Source organism: Lontra canadensis, unplaced genomic scaffold (genome assembly GCF_010015895.1).
Source record: "Lontra canadensis isolate GAN:19392208 unplaced genomic scaffold, GSC_riverotter_1.0 scaffold34, whole genome shotgun sequence".
Lineage (NCBI taxonomy): Eukaryota > Metazoa > Chordata > Mammalia > Carnivora > Mustelidae > Lontra > Lontra canadensis.
The window spans coordinates 5,903,334-5,927,752 of record NW_022631028.1 but is presented as its reverse complement, the minus strand read 5'-3'; the positions used below and the strand labels follow the sequence as shown (position 1 = coordinate 5,927,752).

At 38.0% G+C, this 24,419-nt stretch overlaps 1 protein-coding gene across 3 annotated transcripts in view; it reads left to right on the top strand.

The window, feature by feature from the left end:
- TAFA4 (TAFA chemokine like family member 4) overlaps nucleotides 1-2,573 on the top strand; it is a 175,269-nt gene extending 172,696 nt beyond the window's left edge. For all 3 annotated transcript variants that reach the window (XM_032867352.1, XM_032867354.1, XM_032867353.1), the window contains exon 6: nucleotides 1,148-2,573. In XM_032867352.1, coding sequence (XP_032723243.1) covers nucleotides 1,148-1,353 — 206 coding nt within the window. In that variant the 3' untranslated portion in view covers nucleotides 1,354-2,573. The remainder of the gene's footprint in view (nucleotides 1-1,147) is intronic.
- The last annotated feature ends 21,846 nt before the right edge of the window (nucleotides 2,574-24,419 follow it).

Below are 24,419 nucleotides of genomic sequence, written 5' to 3'. Positions count from 1 at the left end.
TAAATACTTTGATTGGGTCCAAAGGCCAGGAGTGATGACTGTGTCATCAAGTAATGTATGTTCATGTTGTAGGCCTGTTAAAGTCTTAAGCTTTTGGGTTCCTACACCCCCGCTCCAGGTTGTATATGGGTTATCTAACCTGTAAAATACCGCGTACCTTACCTGACCAAATAAAATAAACTGCTAATTTATTTTCTTATAAATAATAAAAAATAGAGGAAACAGCAGTAAACTTAATTAATGTCTGTTTCTGGCAATTATGGCAGTTTTCCAAAAGAATGTATTTTGTTGTTGTTGTTGTTGTTAAAGATTTATTTATTTGAGAGAGCATGCATGCACGAGAGAGAGTTGGGGGAGAGTCAGAGGGAGAGGGAAAGAGAACTTCAAGCAGATTCCCCACTGAGCACGGAGCCTGATGTGGGGCTCGATCTCCCTGAGATCACCACCGCAACTGAACTCAGTAGTCAGACGTTCAAGCAACTGAGCCACCCAGGTGCCCCCAAAGTAACTTATTTTTAAAAAGTTAACTACATTAAAAAGGGGGGTGGGTGGTGCCTGGGTGGCTCAGTCAGTTAAGTGGATGCCTTTGGCTCCGGTCATGATCCCAGGGTCCTACCCTGCTCCGTGGGGAGCCTGTTCCTCCCTCTCCCGCTGCCCCTGCTCGTGGTCTCCCTCTCAAGTAAATAAAATCTTAAAAAAAATTTAAAAAAATATAAAAGTTAATGACATTAAAAAGTAACAAATGTAACATTTAATATCGACATACACTGATCTTAATTGGCATTCATTTGAAAAGAATTTCAGTGCCTTTAAGAAAGCATGCTCAGCAGGCCTGCGTTAACTCTCTGGGCAATGAATGTACCAAATCTGATGGGTTTTGTGTAAATCGACAAAATACCAAGCTAAGGTGCATAATACCATGTTGTGCAAGCCTGTGTGCATTTTTTTTTTTTTTTTTTTGCAACCTGGAAGCAAGAACTGTGAAGAATTTGATTTGAACAGTTGATTTGGCGAAGTTGGTTACAGATAAAGGGACAAACTGCTAAACACTGCTCGGGACTTCCAGGGCCGGTAAAGCAGAAAGACTGTCCTGGGGGGGGCGGGGATGAGATTCTGAATGCTCACTCACTTATTTAATTTGTTTTAGGTAACACGGTAGCGAAGAGAGGTGTGCTTACTCCTGGAGGAGTGACAGACAGGATGCAGAGGTCTCTTACTTGGATGACTGTCCTGGCGGGTTTGGGGGAAATCGTCTCGGATTTCTGCAATATCACATTCGCATATGTGTGCTATAAGGAGTATCATTTCCCTGACTGTCCCAGCCCTCTCCGCTTCATGAATTTATCGCATTGAATTATGGCCATGGGCTGCCATGCTATTCACACCCTGTCTGGATCCCAGGGAACATACCTCTGACAGACCCTGGAGGAACACAGCAGAGACTTCACAATGGATCTCCACTTGGCCTTCCACGTCTTTCAGCCTTCACAAAGGAACGTGGACAGGTTCACAGGGTCCTTATTCTGTTCCTCTTTTGAACTTTTCCTTTAGCCCTTGCATTAAAGTGGTTTGAAAGGCATCTCAGTACCAAAACATTTTGGCAGAACATATTTACAGATGTAGATTAATGAACTCTGATTAACTGCTGAAGAAAATTCCTTTTATAAATCTTGACGAATAGACTTATTGGGGTTATTGTGTGTGTATTTGTATTTTTTGCTTTAGAGGATTTAAATTTTTGCATTTTAGGTTCTGTTGTCAGGTTAGCAGAAATAAAATAACACTTTAACTTCTGGGCACCATTTTCCTGAGTGCTAAGGAGGTATATCTCAACTCCCATATTTTATAACCAAAGCTTGATCATGACATAGTCACAAAAGAAATTAAACCTGTTGGGATTTTTATAGCTTAGGTGTAGTCATAAAGGTAAATCATTTTAATTATTAAACAGTCTCTGTTTAGATCAAGGGTGATTTCTGAGATCCAATTTGTGTCAACTGTATTAAACTATTTTGTTAGAAGTCTTGAAATGTTGAATTTTTAGGCTGTAAATGATTTATTCTTGGCTCTTCTCTCATTTGTTAGTCATTTTATTTCTTTAAATGTAAGTAAAATCTGAGTCATTTTTTTCTGGGTTTAATGATTTTTACAGAAGACATGTGTACACATATTCTCAGATGCTGTCATGCAGAAATACATCACAGATGAAAAGTGACTGACCCAGATTTTAAATGCATAATGTCATTAAAACACACACTACTGTAATATGGGATTTTATACATTAAGAAATGCCAAAAACATTCTTTCTGCACTGTTAATTATCCCTGTCCTTTCACAATTGTGGGGGGTAGAAATATTACTATAACATTTATAGCAGTAACAATTACATCTACTTGATTTTATTGTTGCAAAAAGAATGGAAATGGGGGACATCCATTTGTGGGCTAACTTTGTTTGAATTTGACGGGTTGCTTACCAGGATTATTATTGTCCTACTAATAAGTAAAAACATTCATTCTGCTGATGGCACCTAAGTTTTTGTGATGATTTTATTGCCTTAAGACTTCATGTTAATATCCTAGGCTTGCAAATTTTAAAAGCAAACGTGGAAACTAAAACATTACATTTAATTTTGGGCATGTGAACCATATGGCAAACTTAAAACTTAAACATGTAGCATTAGAGATAATTAAATCTCCCTAGATTTTAAATTGAGGGCCATGCTTTATATACTTTATATACTCTGCTGCCTTTACTGTAGGACCCTCCATTATAAGAAAAGAGGGTTAAAAAAAAAAAAGTCCATTTTATGGTACTGGAAAGACTGTCTCAGTCTTTTGCCCATACATCTGATCTCGCACACCAAATAAGATCAAGTTAAAATGACACTGCTTCACCTTGACGTACATTTCTAGGGTGTAAGCTACTTTGGGGGAGTAAGTAAATAGTCCATGAGGAAAAATAGTGGGTATCACAACTGCCATTTCATCCGTTATTGCTTCAAAGTATACTTTTTATCAAGTTCACAAGTCTTAAAAGGGAGCTTGTCTGCAGAAGCATTTTAATGTTATCATTCCTATACTTTTCCTGGAGGGAAGTCGATAAGACAGTTTTCTGTGTATTCCAGAATTTAAAACAAAGATGCCAAGGGAGTTGTGAAGACATTAGTCGTGTCAGCATTAAGACCTCTAATTGTGGCACTTAAGATCTCACCACCTGAAGACTTTCATTTTTTTTATCTTAAAAACCTGACGCTGTCGAGTAAGGGCTGTGGACTTAGCCTAGGCCTCTCCAATGGAACCAGAAACCTCCTAGATTTCATAGCTTTCCCTCAGATCCAGATTTGTTGCTCTAAACTGTAGGGACCTCACCTATGTACATGTGGAACTCTCCTCCTGCACTAAATTCAACAGACATTGGATGAAGACCCCCAAATGGTCGACCTTTATACATACAAATCAATTTTTCTTCTCCCCCTGTTAGGTCTTTATGAATATTCCCATTTTATAGAATTTAGGACCAATAAAATTAAACTTGCCCAAACTCACCCAGTTAGTTACTACTAGAAATTATATAATGAGGAATCATGAAAAAAAGATGAGAAACTATAGATATACTTTTCCTTGAGAGCTTTTTGGATAACATGTACTAATCCTATGTCTTAGAGTGTCAGGGAAATTGGCTAGCCTTAGAATCTGGCTAGCATCTGACCTACCTGGGCCCAGCACCTGTACTCTTTGCCATGATCTTTAATGTGCCAATACACTGATGAAAAATCTCACTGCTTTCAGCTTAAGAAATCTCAGAACTCACCTCCTCCCACGGACACACAGACTCTACAACTCAATACAGAGCAGTTCTTCCTGTAGAAGAACGGAGTGCTGATTGGGTGGCTTTGGCACAATGATGATAGAGAAAGGACATAGAGGACAGGACAGAGGGAGAAATGGTATCGATGGGAACACCACCCTGATGTGATGATCTGCACTAGGGAGGGTATCACTGAGGGGTCGCCTGCCCTAGGACACAGCAAAGAAACAGCCATTTAAAGGGCAACTGCACTGTAAGTGAAGGAAAGCCATCTACTAATTCTAGAGATTCCGCCAAAAAGTGTGGAACTCTATGAACTCTCTCTGGGGTCTAAGGTGCCGCCAGGCATCACTGTTTATATAACCCCTGACCTTGTAGTGTAGATGGGAGCAGGGTCCAGGTACTCAGCAAACCCCAGGCCCTAAGTCTACATCAGTACCAAACATTCTACCAAGGTGGTCTCAGTGTGTGCTCTAGGTCTCCCCTGATCTGTGCCCAACCCAGCCATCCTGCCAGGACAGCCCTAGCACACAGCACCTCAGGACCCCATCAGGCCTGCACTGCTCCAGCCATCCTTCCAGGGTGGGAAGCAAAGAAGGAACACTTCTGCTTCAGTTCCAGCCATCCCTCCAGGACAGCCCTGTAGGGGAGATGCTCTGAGAACCCCAGCCCATGAATGATTCAGTTCCAACTGTCTTGCTAAAGGCTGATCTGGCTCACAGCATCTTGTGTCCTTGTGGTTCATTTCTACTCCAGCCAGGAGTAGGGTGGCCCTGGTGCAGTATACGCTGGAACCCTCCAGGCTGCATCTGATTCGGTTCTAGCTGGTCAGCCAAACCACTAGGCACATGTAGTCTCCAAAGGGGATGCTCCAATGCAAGGGGACTCAGGATTTGGAGAGGTAGGTGTTCTCCATAATTCACAGGTACAACACAGTTTTAAAAAAATAAACAAAAAAACACTAGACCAAGGAGTTATGTGATGAGCAAAAGAACAAGATACTACATCCCCCACCAAAACCCTAATGAAACAGAGATAAGTCATTTACCTGATAAAGAGTTCAAAGTAGTGGTCATAAAGAAGCTCATACAACTCCAATGAAGAATGGAAGAATAGGGTGAAAACTTCAACAAAGAGTTAGAAAATATAAGAAAGTACCCACCAGAAGTCACAAAGTTGGAGATTATAATAACTGAACTGAAAAATACACCAGAGGAAATCACCCACAGATTAGATGACACAAAACAGGTCAGTAATCTAGAAGAGAGAATGGTGGAAATTACCCAGTGAGAAGACCAAAAAGAAAAAAACTTTAAAAATGACAGTAGTTTGAGACCTCTGGGACACAACATCTAGCATACTAACATTTGCATTATATTGCTCCCAGCAGAAGAAGAGATAAATGGGGCAAAAACCTTTTTTGAAGAAATAATGGGTGAAAAGTTTGCTAACTTGGGGAAGGAAGCAGACAGCTGGGTCCAGATAACACAGTCCCAAACAGGAAGAATCCAAAGAGATCCAAACCAAGACATATTACTAAAAAAATGGCAGAAGTTAAAATCTTAATACAGGAGAAAAACAAACAGTTGCATACAAGGGAAACCTCATAAGAGTACCAGTTGATCTGTCAGCAAAAATGTTGCAGGTGCAAATGGAGGGGTGTACTACATTCAAAGTGCTGAAAGAGACAATCTTATAATCGAGAATACTCTACCTGGCAAGGTAATCATTCAGAATTTAAGGTGGGCTAAAGAGTTTCCTAGAAAAACAAAAGCTAACGTAGCCCATAAATAACTCTAAACTGGCCTTACCAGAAATGTTAAAGTGTCTTCTTTAAATAAAAAAGGCTATAACTAGAAATTATAAAATATATGAAAGAAAAAAATCTCAGTGGTAAAACCAAATATATAGTAAAAGTAGTAAATTAGCCACTTGAAAAGTTACTACTAAAGTTATAAGTAAAACCAACTCTATAATAAGTAGTTAAAGGGTAAACAAAACAAAGTAAAATAAGTCAAAAACAAAGCACAGTGTGGGGAGTAAAATGTGGGACACAAAAACTCATTTGAACTTAAGCAACCATCAGCTTAAAATAGACTACTACATATGTAAGCCAATGTATATGATCTTCCTGGTAACAAGCCAAAAGCCTACAATAGACTAAAAATAAATAAATAAATAAATAAAAAATAAAGAGAAAGGAACCCAAGCATAGCACTAAAACATACCATCAAATCTCAAGGAAGAGACTGAAAGAACTACAAAAACAACCAGAAAGCAATTAACAAAATGGCAATAAGAATATACCTTTCAGTAACTACTTTTTTTTTAAATTAAATTTTATTTTTTATAAACATATAATATATTTTTATCCCCAGGGGTACAGGTCTGTGAATCGCCAGGTTTACACACTTCACAGCACTCACCATAGCACATACCCTCCCCAATGTCCATAACCCCACCCCCCTCTCCCAACCCCCTTCCCCGCATCAACCCTCAGTTTGTTTTGTGAGATTAAGAGTCACTTATGGTTTGTCTCCCTCCCAATCCCATCTTGTTTCATTTACTCTTCTCCTACCCCCTTAACCCCCCATGTTGCATCTCCTCTCCCTCATATCAGGGAGATCATATGATAGTTGTCTTTCTCCGATTGACTTATTTCGCTAAGCATGATACCCTCTAGTTCCATCCACGTCGTCGCAAATGGCAAGATTTCATTTCTTTTGATGGCTGCATAGTATTCCATTGTGTATATATACCACATCTTCTTTATCCATTCGTCTGTTGATGGACATCTAGGTTCTTTCCATAGTTTGGTTATTGTAGACATTGCTGCTATAAACATTCGGGTGCACGTGCCCCTTCGGATCACTACGTTTGTATCTTTAGGGTAAATACCCAGCAGTGCAATTGCTGGGTCATAGGGTAGTTCTATTTTCAACATTTTGAGGAACAAAAGTCGGTGGCATCACAATTCCGGACTTCAAGCTCTATTACAAAGCTGTCATCATCAAGACAGCATGGTACTGGCACAAAAACAGACACATAGATCAATGGAACAGAATAGAGATCCCAGAAATAGACCCTCAACTCTATGGTCAACTAATCTTCGACAAAGCAGGACAGAATGTCCAATGGAAAAAAGACAGCCTCTTCAATAAATGGTGTTGGGAAAATTGGACAGCCACATGCAGAAAAATAAAATTGGATCATTTCCTTATACCATACACGAAAATAGACTCAAAATGGATGAAGGACCTCAATGTGAGAAAGGAATCCATCAAAATCCAGTAACTACTTTTAATGTAAATGGACAAAGTGCTCCAATAAAAAGATACAAAGTGGCAAAATGTATAAACAAATTTTTTTATATATATGTTGTCTATATACTGCCAACTCACTTCAGATCTAAAGACACACACAGACTCAAAGTGAAAAGATGGAAAAGGATTCCATGCAAAGGGGGATGGAAAGACAGCTAGTGTAGCAATATTTCTATCTGACAAAACAGACTTTAAAATAAAGACAGTAACAAAAGACAAAGAAGGGCATTACATAATGATAAAGGGGTTAATCCAAGAAGAGGATATAACATTTTTACATGTTTATGCACCCATCATAGGAATATCCAAGTATAAAAAGCAAATGTTAACAGGCATAAAGGGAAAAATTTACAGTAATACATTAGGGGACTTTAACACCCCACTTACATTAATGGATAGATCATCTAGATAGAATCAAGAAGAAAATACTGGCCTTAAATGATGTATTAGATCAGATGGACTTAATAGATATATAAAGAACATTCCAACCCCAGACAGCCCAAGACACATTTCGATCAAGTGTACAAGCGACATTCTCCAGGACAAATCACATGTTACACTGCAAAACAACTCTGTCGTTTAAGATTAAAATAATCTTTCTTAATCACCATAATATGAAACTAGAAATCAATTACAGGAAGAAAAATGGGGCAAAAAGCCCCCACAAACACATGGATGCTAAACAGCATGTTGCTAAACAACCAATGGGTCAATGAAAAAATTAAAGAGGAAATTTACAAAATACCCTGACCCAAATAAAAATGGAAACAGCTTTTTTAGATCTATGGGATACAGCAAAAGCAATTCTAAAAGGGAAATTCATAGTGTTATGGGAGTACCTCAAGAAATAAGAAAAATCCCTAATGAACCATCTAATTTTATATCTAAAACAACTAGAAAAAGAGTAAACAAAGGCTGAAGTTGGTACAAAAAAAGAAATGATGATCAAAATGAAAATAAATGAAATAAAGACAAAAAATAGAAAAGATCAGCAGACCAAACAGGTTCTTTGAAAAGATAAATAGAATCAATAAACCTTTAGCCAGACTAATAAGAAAAAAATTGAGGGCCAAAGTAAATCAGAAATGAAAGAGAAGTTACAACTAACACCACAGACACAAAGGCTCTTAAGAGAGTACTACAATTATTTGCCAATAAATTGGAAAACCTAGAAGAAATAAATTTCTTGAAACAAACTTTCAAGACAGATCACAAGAACTTAAAAATCTGAACAGACTGAGTACAAGTAATGAAATTCAATCAGTAATTTAAAAACTTCCGCAAACCAATAGTCCGGTACCAGATAGGTTCACAGTTGAATTCTAGCAAATACTTAAGACTTCCTATCTATCCTCAAGTTTTTCAAAAAATTTTAGAGGAAAGAACGCTTCAAATTCATTTTGACCAGTATCCCTAATGAACACGGATGGAAAAATCCTCAACATAATATTAGCAAACTCAATTCAAAATACGTTGGAAAGCTCATACACCATTTCAAGTGGGATTCATTCCAGGGATACAAAGATTGTTCAGTATCTGCAAATTAACATGATATGCCATGTTAATAAAACAAAGGATACAATCAAATGATCATATCAGTAGAATCAGAAAAGCATTTAACAAAATTCAACAAAGCAGGTAAGGACGGAACTTAGCTCAATAATAAAGGCCATATATGACAAACTGACAGCTAACATCATACTCAGTGGTGAAAAGCTGAAGCTTTTTCTCCAGGATCAAGACCATGACAAGAATGCCCACTCTTGCTATTTTCATTCGAGAAGTTCTTGCTAGTATTAGAAGTCCTTGCCATAGAAATTAGATAAAAAAACAAAGGCAACCAAATCGGAAAGAAAGTAGTAAAGTTTACAGAGGACATGAGACTCTATGCAGAAAACCCTAAAGATTTCACCAAAAAACTATTAGAATAATGAGTTTAGGAAAGTCACAAGATACAAAATAACATTTAGAAATGGATTGTGTTTCTATACACTAATATTGAAACATGAAGAAGTTTAAAAGATAATACCATTTACAGTTGGATCACAAAGAATAAAACACTAGGAATAAATTTAACCAAGGAAGTGAAATAGATTTAATCAAGGAGGTTCAGAAACTACTTTGAAGACCCTGGCATGAAATACATTGAAGATGACACAAATGGAATGGTAATCTGTGCTCATGGATTGGAAAAATTAGTATTATTAAATGTCCATATTATTCAGTGCAATCCCTATCAGTGTACCAATGACATTTTTCATAGAATTGGGACAGAGAATCCTAAGATTTGTATGGAACCACTAAGGACCCTAATAGCAAAACAATTTTGAGAAAGAAGTAAGCTATAGGTTCCATGTTCTCTGATTTTTAACTACCACAAAGCTATAGAAATCTAAGAATATGGTACTGACATGAAAATGGACATGTAGATCAATGGGATAGAACACAGTACCCCTCTCCCCATCAAAAGATTCCATAGATATGTGATCAATAATGACAAGGAGGCAAAATATACAATGGAAAAAAAGACATTCTCTTCAATAAGTGGTGCTGAGAAAATGGGACAGCTATATAAAAAAGAATGAAACTAGACTACTATTCTATAGTAAAATAAATTCAAGATAAATTAAAGACTTGACTATAAGACCTGAAACTATAAAAATCCTAGAAGAAAACACAGGCAGTAAGTTATTTGACATCAGTTTTACTAGTATTTTTTTTGGACCAGTGTCTTCAGGCAAAGGCAACACAAACTAAAATATATAAAAATGACCATATCAAACTAAAAAGCTTTCACAGAGCAAAGGAAGCCATCAACAAAATGAAGACAACCTACAGAATGGGAGAAAATATTTGCAAACTGCACATCTGTTAAAGGTTTACTATCCACAAGAGATAAGGAGCTCAGACAACTTAATAGCAGAAATGCAAGTAATCCAACTAAAAAATGAGTAGAAGACCTGAATAGACATTTTTTCCAAGGATGACATGCTGAGGACCAAAAGGCACAAGAGAAGCAGCTCAACACGAATAATCAGGGAAATGCAAATGAAAACCACAAGGACATAGCACTTCACACAAGTCAGAATGGCTCTTAGCAAAAAGACCAGAAGTAACAAGTGTCGGCGAAGATGTAGAGAAAAGGGAACCCTTGTGCACTGTTGGTGGGAATGTCGATTGGTGCAGCCATTATGGGAAAGAGTATGGCAGTTTCTCAAAAAATTAAAAATAGAAATCCCATGGGATCCAACAATTCCACTTCAGAGTATTTATTCAAAGAAAATGAAAAGAGTCTGAAGAGCTGTATGGACCTCACTGTTCGGACCTCACTGTTCATTGCAGCATTATTGACAACAGCCGAAATATGGAAGTAACCTACCTGTCCAGTGATAGATGAATGGATAAAGAAGATGTGGTACATAATATACGATGGAACATTACTCAGCCATTTAAAAAATGAGATCTTGCCATCTGTGACAACATGGATTAATCTAGAAGGTATTCGCCTAAGTGAAATAAGTCAGAGGAAGGTAAATAGAGGATTTATTTATATGTGGAATCTAAAAAACAAAACAAATGAAAAAAAAAAAAACAGAAACAGATGCACAGATACAGGAAATAAGCTGTTGGTTACCAGAGAGTTTGGCAAAAAAAAAAAAAAAAAAAAAAAAAGGAGAAGGGGATTAAGTAGTACAAGCTTCCAGTTATAAAGTAAGTTACAGCGAAGTAATGTATAGCATGGGAAATAAAGTCAGTAAGATTATAACAACTTTGTATGGTGAGAAATGGTAACTAGACTTCCTGTAAGGATCATTTTGGAATGTCTAAAAATACTGAGTTACTGTGGTGCCCACCAGGAACAAATAGGATATTGTATGTCAAGGATACTTTAATTAAAAAGATTAAAATAAAGTACAATATTTACTACTGAATTTCCACTGGAACTTAAAAAGTAACTGTAGTCTCTTTTATTTATTTAAGGGACTGAGGTAATACAGAACAAAAATTGAAAATCTCCCAACTACTGCTCCGTAGTTGAACTTAGACTGTAGGCAACTCTTAACGTTTCTCTCTACCATGGTGTACCCTGGCAGACCAGCAGCCTTCCCCAAGTGATCTTTAGTCCGGGACTACGTGTGGCAGGTGCACACCCAGCATGTTACATGGCTTCGTGTGGCAGGTGCACACCCAGCATGTTACATGGCTTCCCAGGGGCTTCTCTGCAGACGTTGCAGTAACACTGAGCCCCTATTCCTTCACATCAAGACTGTTGGATGGAAAGGAGACCGTGGCCCCTTTGACGGATGGGGACCCTCTACCTCGTCCAACCCCATGACTACATGGCCTGCTTCCGTCACTTGAATTTTTGCCCATACTATGGAATTTGTGGGAAAAAAAAAAAAAGTTGGTGCACAAGTTGGGTCCTGACTCCTCAAAGTGCCCATGGAAACAACTTCACCAAAGTGCCTATTTCACAGATAAATCTTCCAGGACTTGAAGACATTTCTGCACAGAATTCTTTGTCACGGGCTATGAAGGACTTACTGAATCCAAAGCTAACTAAGTTTGCCATTTAACGTGTCTCATAAATAGGCAAAGCGTTATCAAGGGTTGTACTCGAAGCACGTGGATTCTCCTACTGTAGGGGCTGGCAAACTGCAGCCTCTAGGTCAAAACCAGGCTGGATGTTTTTGTAACTTACTGGAGCACAGCCTGGGTATCTGTTTATGTATCCTGTCTGCTGCTTTTTGATTAAAGCAACAGAGTCAGTTGATTGTGAAAGACCCCACAAGGCCCACAAAGCCTACGAAGTTTGCTCTTTCAACCTTTCCAATAAAGTTTGCTAATTCCTGTTCTACACAAGGAAAGACCAAGACTTTTTTTTTTTTAGGAGTTCATTACAACAGTATAAAATAGTGGCAAAGAGTTCAGGTGCTGGAGGCAAGCAAAGTCAAGCTTGATGATCAGCTCTGCTACTTAACTGTCACAGCTTTCTACCTGGTAAGTTTCAGCTTCTTCATCTATAAAATGGTTATAATAATACCTACATCTCACAGGAGATTTTAAAAAGAATTTTTCTTAATGAGTCTTATTTTATTTGTTTTAATTTAAAATTTTTTTATTTTTTATAAACATATAATGTATTTTTATCCCCAGGGGGTACAGGTCTGTGAATCGCCAGGTTTACACACTTCACAGCACTCACCATAGCACATACCCTCCCCAATGTCCATAACCCCACCCCCCTCCCCCGAGCCCCCTCCCCCCAGCAACCCTCAGTTTGTTTTGTGAGATTAAGAGTTACTTATGGTTTAAAAAGAATTTTGTCTCAAAAAATGCTCAGCATGTTGACTAGCAAATATTGTAAGCTCTTGATGAAGTTGTTCCTCTTTTATGAGTAATTTGCAGTCTAGGTAGTGACCTCACACAAAAAGAATCAAACGGCAGACCCACTCCTCGAAACTGGGCATAAGGTTTAAGCAGACACAGCTGACAGAGAATTATGACCAAGTAAGAATAGTTCTTAAAGTGTTTTCTCCTTATTTCCAAGGCACTGGGAACTTTGAGAAAGCAGAACAAGGACAAATGTGGAAAACAACTCAAGGGCACTGCTTTCTCTTGACCTTGGCTGTCAGTTAAGTAGGATATTGAAAATGTGGACAAGTAAATGTCTTGGACCTGTAATGCCAACCTTATAGAAATTGAAGCATGGAATGGAAGGATAGAGCACACAGTTACCTCGATCTAAATCTGCAACCCAAGAGGACCAATGCCGCCCATACACACAAACACTGTTCTTTCAAGTTCATCTTCAAGTAATCTTGTAAACAGAAACTTTGAACAAAAGACGCCTGTAAATAATTGATGGACAGTTACTGAAGCATGTTGGGTAGTGTTTGTAGTACTGATTTTGGACTGTGAACAAAGCAGAGCTCTGCAAGCCCATACGTTAGTCCCTTTCTCTCCTTTTGGTGCCATCAATATTCATAGCCTGCTCACATGTTAGGAATGTGAAATGATACTTCTTTCATGTTGCTCATTGGGGCCTTTGCTCTCTGTGGATAGGGTCTCTGACTCATCCTTTAATTATCAGCTTTGATCCTCTTAATGAGGAGTTATCAAAATAGTTCAGGACACTGAATTATTAATTGAATAACTATAATTAACGATCAAGGAATGGAAGCCAGCAAATGAACTTTGGTCCCCTATTTCCAAATTCGAAATCCTACTCTCAATAGTTCAGCTCGGGTCTCTGAACTTCGTGCCGTCTTTTTGAATTGCATCTTCACCCTTGCTTTGTTACATATATTAAGTTCAACATTCAGTGCTTTATAGACCATTCATAGACATCCTAGAAAATAAAATCATGTCCTTGCAATTTTAGCATGGCAATAACTGAAAAGAAAACAAAAAACAATCCATCATTTTTCTCTCACTCACACACAAATCAATAGAGCAGAATGCTTAGGTCAGCTCAGGGGGGGCAAGGGTGGAGATAGGAATCAGGACAATACTTGGGCATATTTAAATATTTATGAGCGCTGTATATCTCACAGAGGACTGGAACGGATTCTTAATGCCACAGTGAAGAAACTGGAGTAAAACCAGTAAGTTTCAGCTTGAGGAAAAGTTAGGGACAACTCTCGAAACTGTTAAAATCAGAACAATTGGTATTTGATGCTACCACATGTTATTTCAATCACTGTCTCTCCTGATTCACTAGTAGAGCACAGGCCAAGAGTGCGACTAGGGAAGGGGACCTCTCTAAGATGCTGTGTCTGGCATTCTCAAGGGAAATTGCCTGTGGGAAAATCAGCACAGATGGCTCTGATTGGTGTTGGAGGCACTTGGGCCGTGGTCAGTGAGAGTAAAGCAGAAAGACATTTAAGGGTGTTTGTGAAAGGCTCTTATTTCACCTCTGATTAGACAAAAGATGCATGCCAACTCTCTTCCTCCTGTGTTTCTCCATTCTCCTTTAAAGAGAGCTATGTTTATTTCTCTTTTCCCTCCTGACATCTCAAATGCAAAAGGGGGTGAGAAGTGGGGCAGAAGTTTATTTAGGCTCAGGGTAGGTAGGGCCTGAAAGCCATGTCTACTCAATAGGAAAAAATTTGTAAAAATTGATAGATTTGACTACATAAAAAGCAAAACATTGCACATGGCAAAACCACATTAACCAAACTAAATGTCAGACTGGGACTTGTGTCTGCAGCTCATGTGGCTGAAAAAATTTGAGTTGCCATATACACAAAGCTTTTACAAATCAGTGAGTAAGATACAAACACCTCAATAGTACAAAGTTAATAAACAGTGTGATAATTCACAAAAGAAGAAAGACAAAAATGATAATGGTTTGCAGTTTTTGATGAGTAGTAGAGACGAATCAGTCTTTCACCGATCATTTGGACAATATTAAAAAGGAAGAGAACATTTAACAAGAGTTGTGGGGGCGTGGTGATACACGGTACCTACTGCATCTCAAGAGTCTTAGCAAAGTAATACTTCCTGACTCGAGATTTCTACTTCTGGGAATTTAAGGAATTACCAGGCAAGAGCAAGAATACGAATCATAGAATTTTTTCGAACAGCAAAAATCAGAAATCCTGAAGAACCATCGAAAGGGGCTATACTTTGGGTTCTGGGCAAAGTGCATTCCATTTTCCTTCTTCTGGTAATTGCAAAAGACATAAATCACTTAGCTGAGGACTCAAAAAAGGAGGAGAAGCAGACTTGGTGGGCACCTCGGGACTCAAAGAACAACCCAGCAGTAGGGTACTGGTTTTCTTTTCTTCTTCTCTCTCCTCTCTTCCTTCCTTTCCCTTCGCCCTCCATTTTGCTCCCTCCCTCCCTCCCTTCCTTCCTTCCTTCCTTGCATCCTGTGTATCCAGGGTGAGGCACTGGAGAAGCACCCAGAAAGGTCAAAGACTGCAGACAAAAATAGCCCTCCTAAAAACCTACCTTCTTTTGTCCAACAACTGGGAAGAGAGCAATTCCACTGTGCAGAAATCTTTAAACACATCTTCCTAGTGTTGAATGAACACTAGGAAAAACTTCTGCAGCCATCCTTTAGCCCAGTGGGTACCGTCGCAGTGCAGTCCCTCTTCCACAATGTTGAGTCTATCTCTCCCCTGCAGGGCCTGTGGATGAACTTAAACTTCCACTACCCTTTCACAGGAACAAACAAGTGTGCCCCTCTCCTGTGTAGACTCTGGTCAGAGGCCTGTCTTTCGCATCCCCTATAATAATGAGGCAACACCCCTTCCTCAAGAGGATGTGGGCAGAACTCTGAATCCCGTGTCTCTCATACAGTGTAATGAGAAAAAGCTCTTCCCATGTGGGCAGAACTCTGACTTCAGCCCCCACCTCACTACAACAGTAATGAACAGGCATCTCTGCCCTGTGTAGCTTGTGGCAGAATTTTGATTCCATCCCTTCTGCAGGGACAAGGTGACCCCCACTTCCCCCTCATGTGCGTCAGTGCATAAAACCCTGTCTTTTGTCCTCACTCACAGGTAATGAAGCATATCTCCAGCTCCCCATCCCCAACTGAGAATACTATGGTGTTGAATCCTGTCACCAACACAAAAGTAAGGTGGAAGAAAATAGCACGGCAGAGGCTTTATAAGCTAAATTGACATTTCAACCACAACCCACAAGAGTGAGCCAGGACATACATTTTGAACTTAATAGGTTGAGTAGCTGTCAAAATAGAAGATTTAAATGGGACCCAAGGTTTAATAATATGTTATTCAAAATGTCCAGGATACAGACCAAAATTACTCATCATACCAAGAACAGGAAAATCCCAACTCAAGAAAATATCATTAGCAGATGTCAACATTGAGATGACAGAGATGCTATAATTTTCAGACAAGGATTTTCAAGCAGCTGGCATAAAAATGGTCCAATGGGCAATTTTGACACTCCTGAAGCATATATAATAAGATAGGCCATCTCAACAACGCGATAGAAGATATAAAGAAGAACTAAATTGAAATTTTAGAACTGAAAAGTATAGCAAGTGATATGTTAAAAAGAGCTTCAATGGATGGGTTTCATAGCAAAAAATGAAATGTGATAGGGAAAAAAATTAGTTAACTTGAAGATAGATCAATAGAAATTACCCAGTCTGAGACACAGAGAAGAAGCAGCTTGAAGTAAAATAAAATGAGCCTCAGGGGCCTGTGACAAAAGAACAAGAGATAAAGATTCATCCCCTAAGAGTCCCATAATGAGAGGAAAAAGAATATGGTGCTCAAGAAATCAGCTGAAAACCTCCCAAATTTGTCAGAAGACATACACCTGTAAATTCAAAGGTCTATGTACAGGGGCGCCTAGATGGTGTGGTGGGTTAAGCCTCTGCTGTCATCTTGGGTCATGATCTCAGGGTCCTGGGATCGGGCCCCGCGTTGGGCTCTCTGCTCAGTGGGGAGCCAGCTTCCCCCTCTCTCTGTCTCTGCCTGCCTCTCTGCCTACTTCTGATCCCTCTCTCTGTCAAATAAATAAATAAAATCTTTTAAAAAAAAAAGGTCTATGTACAAATTTTTCATTTCTCTGTGAATAAATATGCAATTATTGGGTTCTATGGTAAGTGAATGTTTAACTTTGTAAGAAAGGTTGCTAAACTTTTTCATAATTATATAACCGTTTTACATTCCAACCAGCCAACATGTGAGAGATTCAGTTACCCTGCATACCCCCCCCAGGGCTGTACAAATGCTTATTGTTATTCATGGTAGTTATTATCTACAAAGTCACTGTGAACATTACATTAATGAGTCCTAAATCATTGTTCCTTTGGGTTTATAGGTCTATGTTTCTGTGGGCCTCTGGTCACATTTTCATCAACCACTCAATACAGTACCTTATTTTATATATGTTTCTGTTTAAAGATACCTTATTCAGGGGTGCCTGGGGGGCTCGGTCTGTTAAGCATCTGACTCTTGATTTTGGCTCAGGTTGTGATCTCAGGGTTGTGAGACTGAACCCTACATTGGGCTCTGTACTCAGCACTCAAGTCTGCTTGGGATTCTCTCCCTCTCTCACCCTCTGCCCCTCCCCCCCACTCATGCTATAAATAAATAAATAAATAAATAAATAAATTCTTTAAAAATAAAGATACCTTATTTAACACAACAATGTTGATTAACATTGAACTCCTGGCCAAAAGCCTTGTAACCCATGCTAGAACGAAGCTTATTTAACACATGTATTTTCTACTGGGTTAATCACAGCCAGCACTTCAGCACTGTGCTTAAATTCCATCTCAAACAGTGCAATCACCAACACAAAGCTCAAACTGCCAGAAAATGTGGTGCTATGGAGACTGCAGAAAGGACTCTTATTTACTCTATAGGACTTGAAACAAAAAGGCCAAGAATCCCTGTATTTAACCTCAGCTGTGAACATTTGCATTGGGCAACCCAGATTGTTGTACTGCTCTGAGTAGGCGCATGTCCAAATGACTGTGAATGCTCTCTGAATATTGATTTTGGGGATACAAATAAATTTTAGCAAGTAGACAAAATCACAAATACAGGACTCATGAATAAGGAGGACCAATTATACCACCATCAATTTTATGGTTTTGACATTATGTAAAAGGTTCACTTATACTCTACTAATTTTTTAACTTCTTCTGTCTTAAAATATTTCAAAATAAAGCATTATGATAAGGAGGGGTGACTAAATATATTATCATACCTATGAACAATGAATTACTATAGAAACATTAACATGGCATTGACCTTCCTCAAATAATCCTTTTCAATTAAAATAAACACATATATCTCATAAATAAAATGCTAAGGGGAAAGACAATGTGTGGGTTTCAACTTTCTCCTTCCCTGTCTTCTTTTGAGACAGGTTCACTAACATGTTTAATCTCCAACTGGGTTCCTTTGCATATTCCTTCGGCTTACTTGGTCATTCTAACTTAAATACAATTATTATTCCAGGGCAGAGAAGACAATCCAGATAGCTAGATATGACATTCTGTTTAAGTGTTAAAATTCTCTGAGATGACCACTCTTTCATCTTTCTTGCTCATGTAAGTCCCACTAAAACCGAGTTATCATGTATCAGAATGTTTGGAAAGACTGTTGTGTAGCCATCAGAATTCATCTATTGCCTTTCTGTCTGATCCCCCACGTTCTAGGTTTTGATTCAAGTCTAAGAAATCTTTGGCTCCGATATACAGAAGTTGCTAGGAAAAGAAAAGGAACTGATGTTAATGAGCACCAACTATGAGTAAGGCACAACATGGTCCCAAGATCTTCCAGAAGAACAGAGTGAGTCTTAGAAAAAAATGAAAAGCCATCCCGAATACTCACAAATGTTATGTCATGTTCCTACCTCACCTTTTTCAGAGGACTATAATTTGAGAGTAAATGTTGGGAAATAGTAATGTTAGAAACCCCAAGCCATTCTCATGGCCTCTAAGGCTTCCAACACCCCCCTCCCCCACCCCAGTGAAGGCAGTATAAAAATAAAGCTATCTCAGGGTGGTGATTTTAAAATCAAAAGAAAAGAGGTGTGGAAGCTAATGCTATAATTTTATAATTACATAAATAAATTTAAATGAGAATTACTTAACTAAAATTTTGATAAGACACTAATTGATTTTAGTAAAAAGACATTATGTGAAGTATAGTCAGCAAGACTGGTAAAATAAGGAAGTACGTGTCTTGGAGTTTAATGGAACATTATCCCAATTGCCAAGACGCTTTCTCAGCAGAAAACAGGAGCCCACAGGATGCTATTAGGTAGGAAGAGGTTGTTTTCATGACTAAAAGGAGTGGGCAAGGCCTGGGGTAAAAATCTCTTCTGGCTCTGCAGTTCTACATGTGATTTGACTGCACAAGCAGGTTGGGCTCCTCCCGCTGCTGGCCCCAAGACTCTGAACCATCTGAGGAGCAGGCAATTCTTCTAAGGAGGGCTCTCCTGTGAGTAAGCATGGCTCATGGACTTCTGTCTACAAGTGGGGCAGGGTTGGAAGAATCTGGGCTGTTTTTAGACCTTCTGGTCAGCTGTATTTGTGTAACAAATTTTGTGATGAACAGAAAAACCCTCAGGAAAAAAAAGGCGGGGGGGACCTAGGACCTTGGCCCATCCGAGATTTCTTCAGGGCAGAGAAAGGTACTCCTTAAACTTGGGCCACTGCTTAGGCCAGAAAAATAAGGACAAAATTAAGGCCTGAGAAAAAAAAGACGCTTATCTTTATTTGATCTCCAGTGGAGACTTGAAACCACATATATTTTTCACTAAGTATCCCTATTCTATTTTGTCACAATCTTTCTCTAACAAAGGAAAATTCCCTTTATCTTAAGTTTCTGTCTAAAAAGTTCTCCTTGTCAGAAACATAGTGAGTATTGTGTTGTCATGTGCAATGTGAAATCAGTGCTAACGACTGCATTTGGAATAAAGTGTAGATAGACAAATTATAAAACCAAGCTCTATTTCATAGCATCCTCATGGAGGCACCATAGTGGATGTTGGTTTATTGAATCAAAGTAAAGCCTTTGTTGGTAAAAGTGCCTAATGACATAATTAAATCTTTGATCATGTGTAATGTTTGAGCCCTGCTTTAGCTTTTTATTACACATGTAAAAGCAATAGTAACTCTTTGGTTCACAGTTTAAAAAGAGGAAGAATCAAAAAACAAAGTTTTTGTTTTTCTTTGTTTTTGTTTTTGTTTTTTTTTTGTCCCTGCTCATTGGAATAGCTGTGGTGTGGTACAGATCAATTGCTAGAGATGCCTTTGTACATCAGATGTATTCAAGAGATACATTGATTCAGTCGCTTAGAATAAATCAAAGCTCATCTAATGGGAGGTTAAGATACTAGAAGCACATCAGCTTCAATTTTCCTGCTGTTTTCATCCTCCAACTGTATCTGAAATTTAGTTGTCCAGACAGTCCCAAGATACTGATGGAGACATGTAGTTAATTTGCCCATTAGAATCTAAGATGTTTTTAAAGGTACGCAGATCATTCTCAGGAAACTTGACTATTTAAATAAGTCACAGTTGTTAGCAAAATGGCATGTTGAAAATTTAGGCCCATGAGGGTGAATGGTTCCCTTTGGATTTGCTTTTTTAAGTTTTTATTTAGAAATAATTAGAGGACTTGCCGGGATAATACAGAGACACAGATCTCTTATCTCTTTTTCACCCAGATCACCCACTGCTTCCATCTGACATAATTACCCGTAGTATCAAAACCAGGAACTTGACACTGGTACAATGTGTGTGTGTGTATGCAATTTTCGATATAAAATTATTTCATTACACAACAATCTCCCTCATATTATCCTTCTAAGTCACGCCACCACCTCTATACCACCTTCCATTCCTAACCTTTGACAACCACTGATCTATTTTCCATCTCTATAGAAAGGCAGCTCAATGCCCTTGAAGTCCATCCCGGTTGGTAAGTGTCAATAACTTGTTCTTTTTTTATTGTTGAGTAGTATTCCGGGGTATGAATGGACCACAATGTGTTTAGCCATTTACTTTCTAAGGCATAATGTGACTGCTTCCAGCTTTTGGCTGTAATAAAAAAAGTTGCTATGAACAATTACGCACAAGTGTTTGATGTGGACATTACATTTTCATTTCTCCATGATAAATGCCCAGGAATGCAACTGTTGGATCTTATGATAAATGTACATATATTTTTGGTTTTTGAGTTTTTTTGTTTTTGTTTTTTTTGTTAAGAAAATGAAAATTTTTCAGGAGTGGCTGTACTATTTTACATTCCACTAGCAATGTATGCGTGGCCTCCTCTTTCCACATCCTCACCAGTACTTCACCACTGTTTGTTTTTAATCGTGAGTTTTTCAGAGTTTCTTATATACTCTAAATGGGAACACTTTGTCAGATATGTGGCTTGTTAATATTTTCTCCCAGACTGGGCTAGTCTTTTCTCAACTGGTTATTTAAGAGAGTAAACGTTTTCAATTTTAACGAGGGCCAAGTTTATCAGTCTTTTCTTTATTGTTCTGTTTGTGTCCTAACAACCTTTCATTAAGCAGTTGGTCGTGAAGATTTACTCCAGTGGTTGTCCTCTCTAAGTTTTATAATTTTACGTTTTACACTTAAATCTATGTTCCATTTTGAGTAATTTTTTTCTGCAACAAGTGAGGTTTAGGTCAGGGTTCATTTTTTTCCCTCTTTGGATGTCCAGTTGCTCTAACCCTACTTGTTGAAAAGACTACCCTTCCTCCATTGAATCGTTTTTGCCCCAGTGTCCAAAATCAGTTGGCTGTACATATAGGGATCTATTTCTGGATTCTCTTTCTTGTTCTCTTTATCCATGTATCTATCCCTCCACCAGATATACTAGTATATAATAAGTCCTAAAATCAACAGAATGGGGGCACCTGGGTGGATCAGTGGGTTAAAGCCTCTGCCTTTGGCTCGGGTCGTGGTCCTGGGGTCCTGGGTTCGATTCCCGCATTGGGCTCTCTGCTTAGTGGGGAGCCTGCTTCCTCCTCTCTCTCTACCTGCCTCTCTACCTACTTGAGATCTCTGTCAAATAGATAAATAAAATCTTAAAAAAAAAAATCAACAGAATGATTCCTTGATTTTACTCTTATTTTCCAGCATTATTTTTATGTATTCTAGTTCCACTGTTTTTCCATATCAATTTTAGAGTAGTTTTGCCTACATACAGAAATATGATTGCATTAAATTTCTTATTTTAGGAGAATCAGTCTTTACTAATTGGAGACTTCTAATCCATGAACATGGAATATCTCTTTACTTTTTTAGATCTTCTTTTTTTCCCCATTGGTACTATGTAATTTTTAGCACACAAGTCCTATACAGGTTTTGATAGGTTTGCAACTAAGTATTTCATATTTTTGGAGTAATTGTTAATGTTTTATTTTTAAATTTCATTTTCTATGTGTTTGTTGCTGCCACAAAGAAATATAATTCGTTTTTGAATGTTGATCATGTATCATGAGACCTTATTAAACTCACTTATAAGTTCAAAATTCCAGGAGGTTTTATTTTCTTTTTATATATTCTTTGGAATTTTTTCATATCTGCAAAGAGTCAGTTTTATTCCTTCCTTTCTGACACATGTACCTTTCCTTTCCTCTTTCTTTTCCCCCTCCCCCTTTCCTTATGGTACTAGCTAAAACTTCCAGTAGCATGTTGAATAAGAGTGATGAGAGCAATCATCTTTGCTTTGTACTTGATCTTAGGGGACAAGCATTTAGTCTTTTGGCATAAAGTAAAATGTGAGCTGCAGGGTTTTTGTAAGTGCTTTTTATCAATTTGAAGTTCACTTCTATTTTGTTTTTCTGAGAGTTTTTATCACAAATAGGTGCTGAATGTTGTCAAATACTTTTTCATGCATCAAATGATATGATCTTGTCCTGTTTCTTCTTTAACCTGCAATACAGTGAGTTATATCGATTGATATCTGAATATAGCAACCTCGTATCCTTGGAATAAACCTCTCTTGGTCATGGTGTTTACTTCTTTTTATTTATTACTCAGTTCTATCTGAAAGTATATTTTTAATGATTTCTGTATTTATATTCATGGGGGATAATGGTGCATAGTTTTCTTTTTTTGTACTGCCTTTGTCTGGTTTGATATTAGAATAATAGTAGCTTTACAGAGTGATTTGGGACATGCTCCCTCCTCTTTGATTTTCTGGGAGACACTGGTTAGAGTTGGTGCTAATTCTGCCTCAGACATGAGGTCGACTTCTCTAGTAAAACAGTGTGGGCTTTGAGAATTTCTTGTCTATGCACACTGATGTTTCCAGGTTACTGGTTTCTTTAGCACCCAAATGGACACAGAAATGAGGCAGAAAGAAAATCCAAAGGATTCACTATCATGTTGTTCCCTGGATCCCAGTTTTCCTAGCTAGTCTGCCTTCTTGTTTCTGCCTTTCTGACTTCTGTTATATCTGTCCAAAGTGTTTATTTGTACTTAGTGGGAGAAACAAGGAAGGTACGTATATTCTGTCTTCCCAGAGGTGGAAGTTTCCCAAAGGATTTTAATCTGGTGGTTAACCAACAAGAAAAGTATTTAGGAAAAAGGGGAAAAGAAGGCAAATTTTAGTGAACAGTTCTGTCTTGGACATAAATGGAGAGTGATGTGCTGGGTCTAGTGATAAACTATTGCACCTCTTTGTTTTGCTTTCCTTTCTTTAGAGATACAATTCTCATATCATAAAATGCCCCCCTTTCAAGTGCACCATTCAGTGGGTTTTCAGTATATTCAAAAAGTTTTATATTCCATTTCAAAGCAATTTTGTCACCTCAGAATCAAATCCCATACCGATTAATAGTCACTCCACATTCCTTTCCTCCTGGCCCAAAGCTCTTCACTGAACTACTCTCTATATTTGCCCATTTGTATATCTCATATATACATGGAATCATACAGTATGTGTTCCTTTGTGTCTGGGTTTGCTAACTTAGCATGATTTTTGGGTTTATGCATGTTGTAGTATGTATCAACACTTTCTTCTTTTTATGGCTGACTTGTATTCTATTGAATAGAATATACCAGATTTTGTTTATTCAGTCAGCAGTTGATGGGCATTTGGGTTGTTCCTACTTTTTAACTCCTGGAAACATTTGCTTATGAGTTTTTGTGTGGAAATATGTTTATAATTTTCTTGGGTATAGATCTAGTAATAGAACTTCTGGGTCATATAGTAACTATTTTTAACTTTTTGAGAGATTTCCCAGGTGTTTTCCAAAATGGCTGCTTCCTCTTACATTCCCATTGGTGAATATATGGAGCATTCCAATTTCTCTACATTCTCATCTTTTCTATTTTTTTAAAAAATTATAGTCATCCTAATGAGAGTGAAATGTTATCACCTACTGGTTTTATTTTCAGTTCCCTATTTATTTTCATTTCTCTATTGACTAATGATGTGATTTCCTTTTCATGAGCTTGTTGGCCTTTTGTATATTTTCTTTGGAGATGCACCTATCCAAATCCTTTGTATATTTTCTTTGGAGATGCACCTATCCAAATCCTTTGCCCATTTAAAAATTTCATTGCCTTTTATTGTTAAAATATAAGAGTTGGATATTGGATTCTAATCAGATCAATGATTTGCAAGTATATTTCCCCCATTTTGTAAGCTGCATTTATATACTCTTGACCGTATCTTTTGATGCACAAAATTTTAAATTTTGATCAAATTTATTTTTTCTTCTGTTCCTTGTGCTTTAGAGATCTTATCCCAGAGCCCACTATCTAATCAAAGGTCACCAAAATTTACACCTGTATTTTTTTTCAGGTGT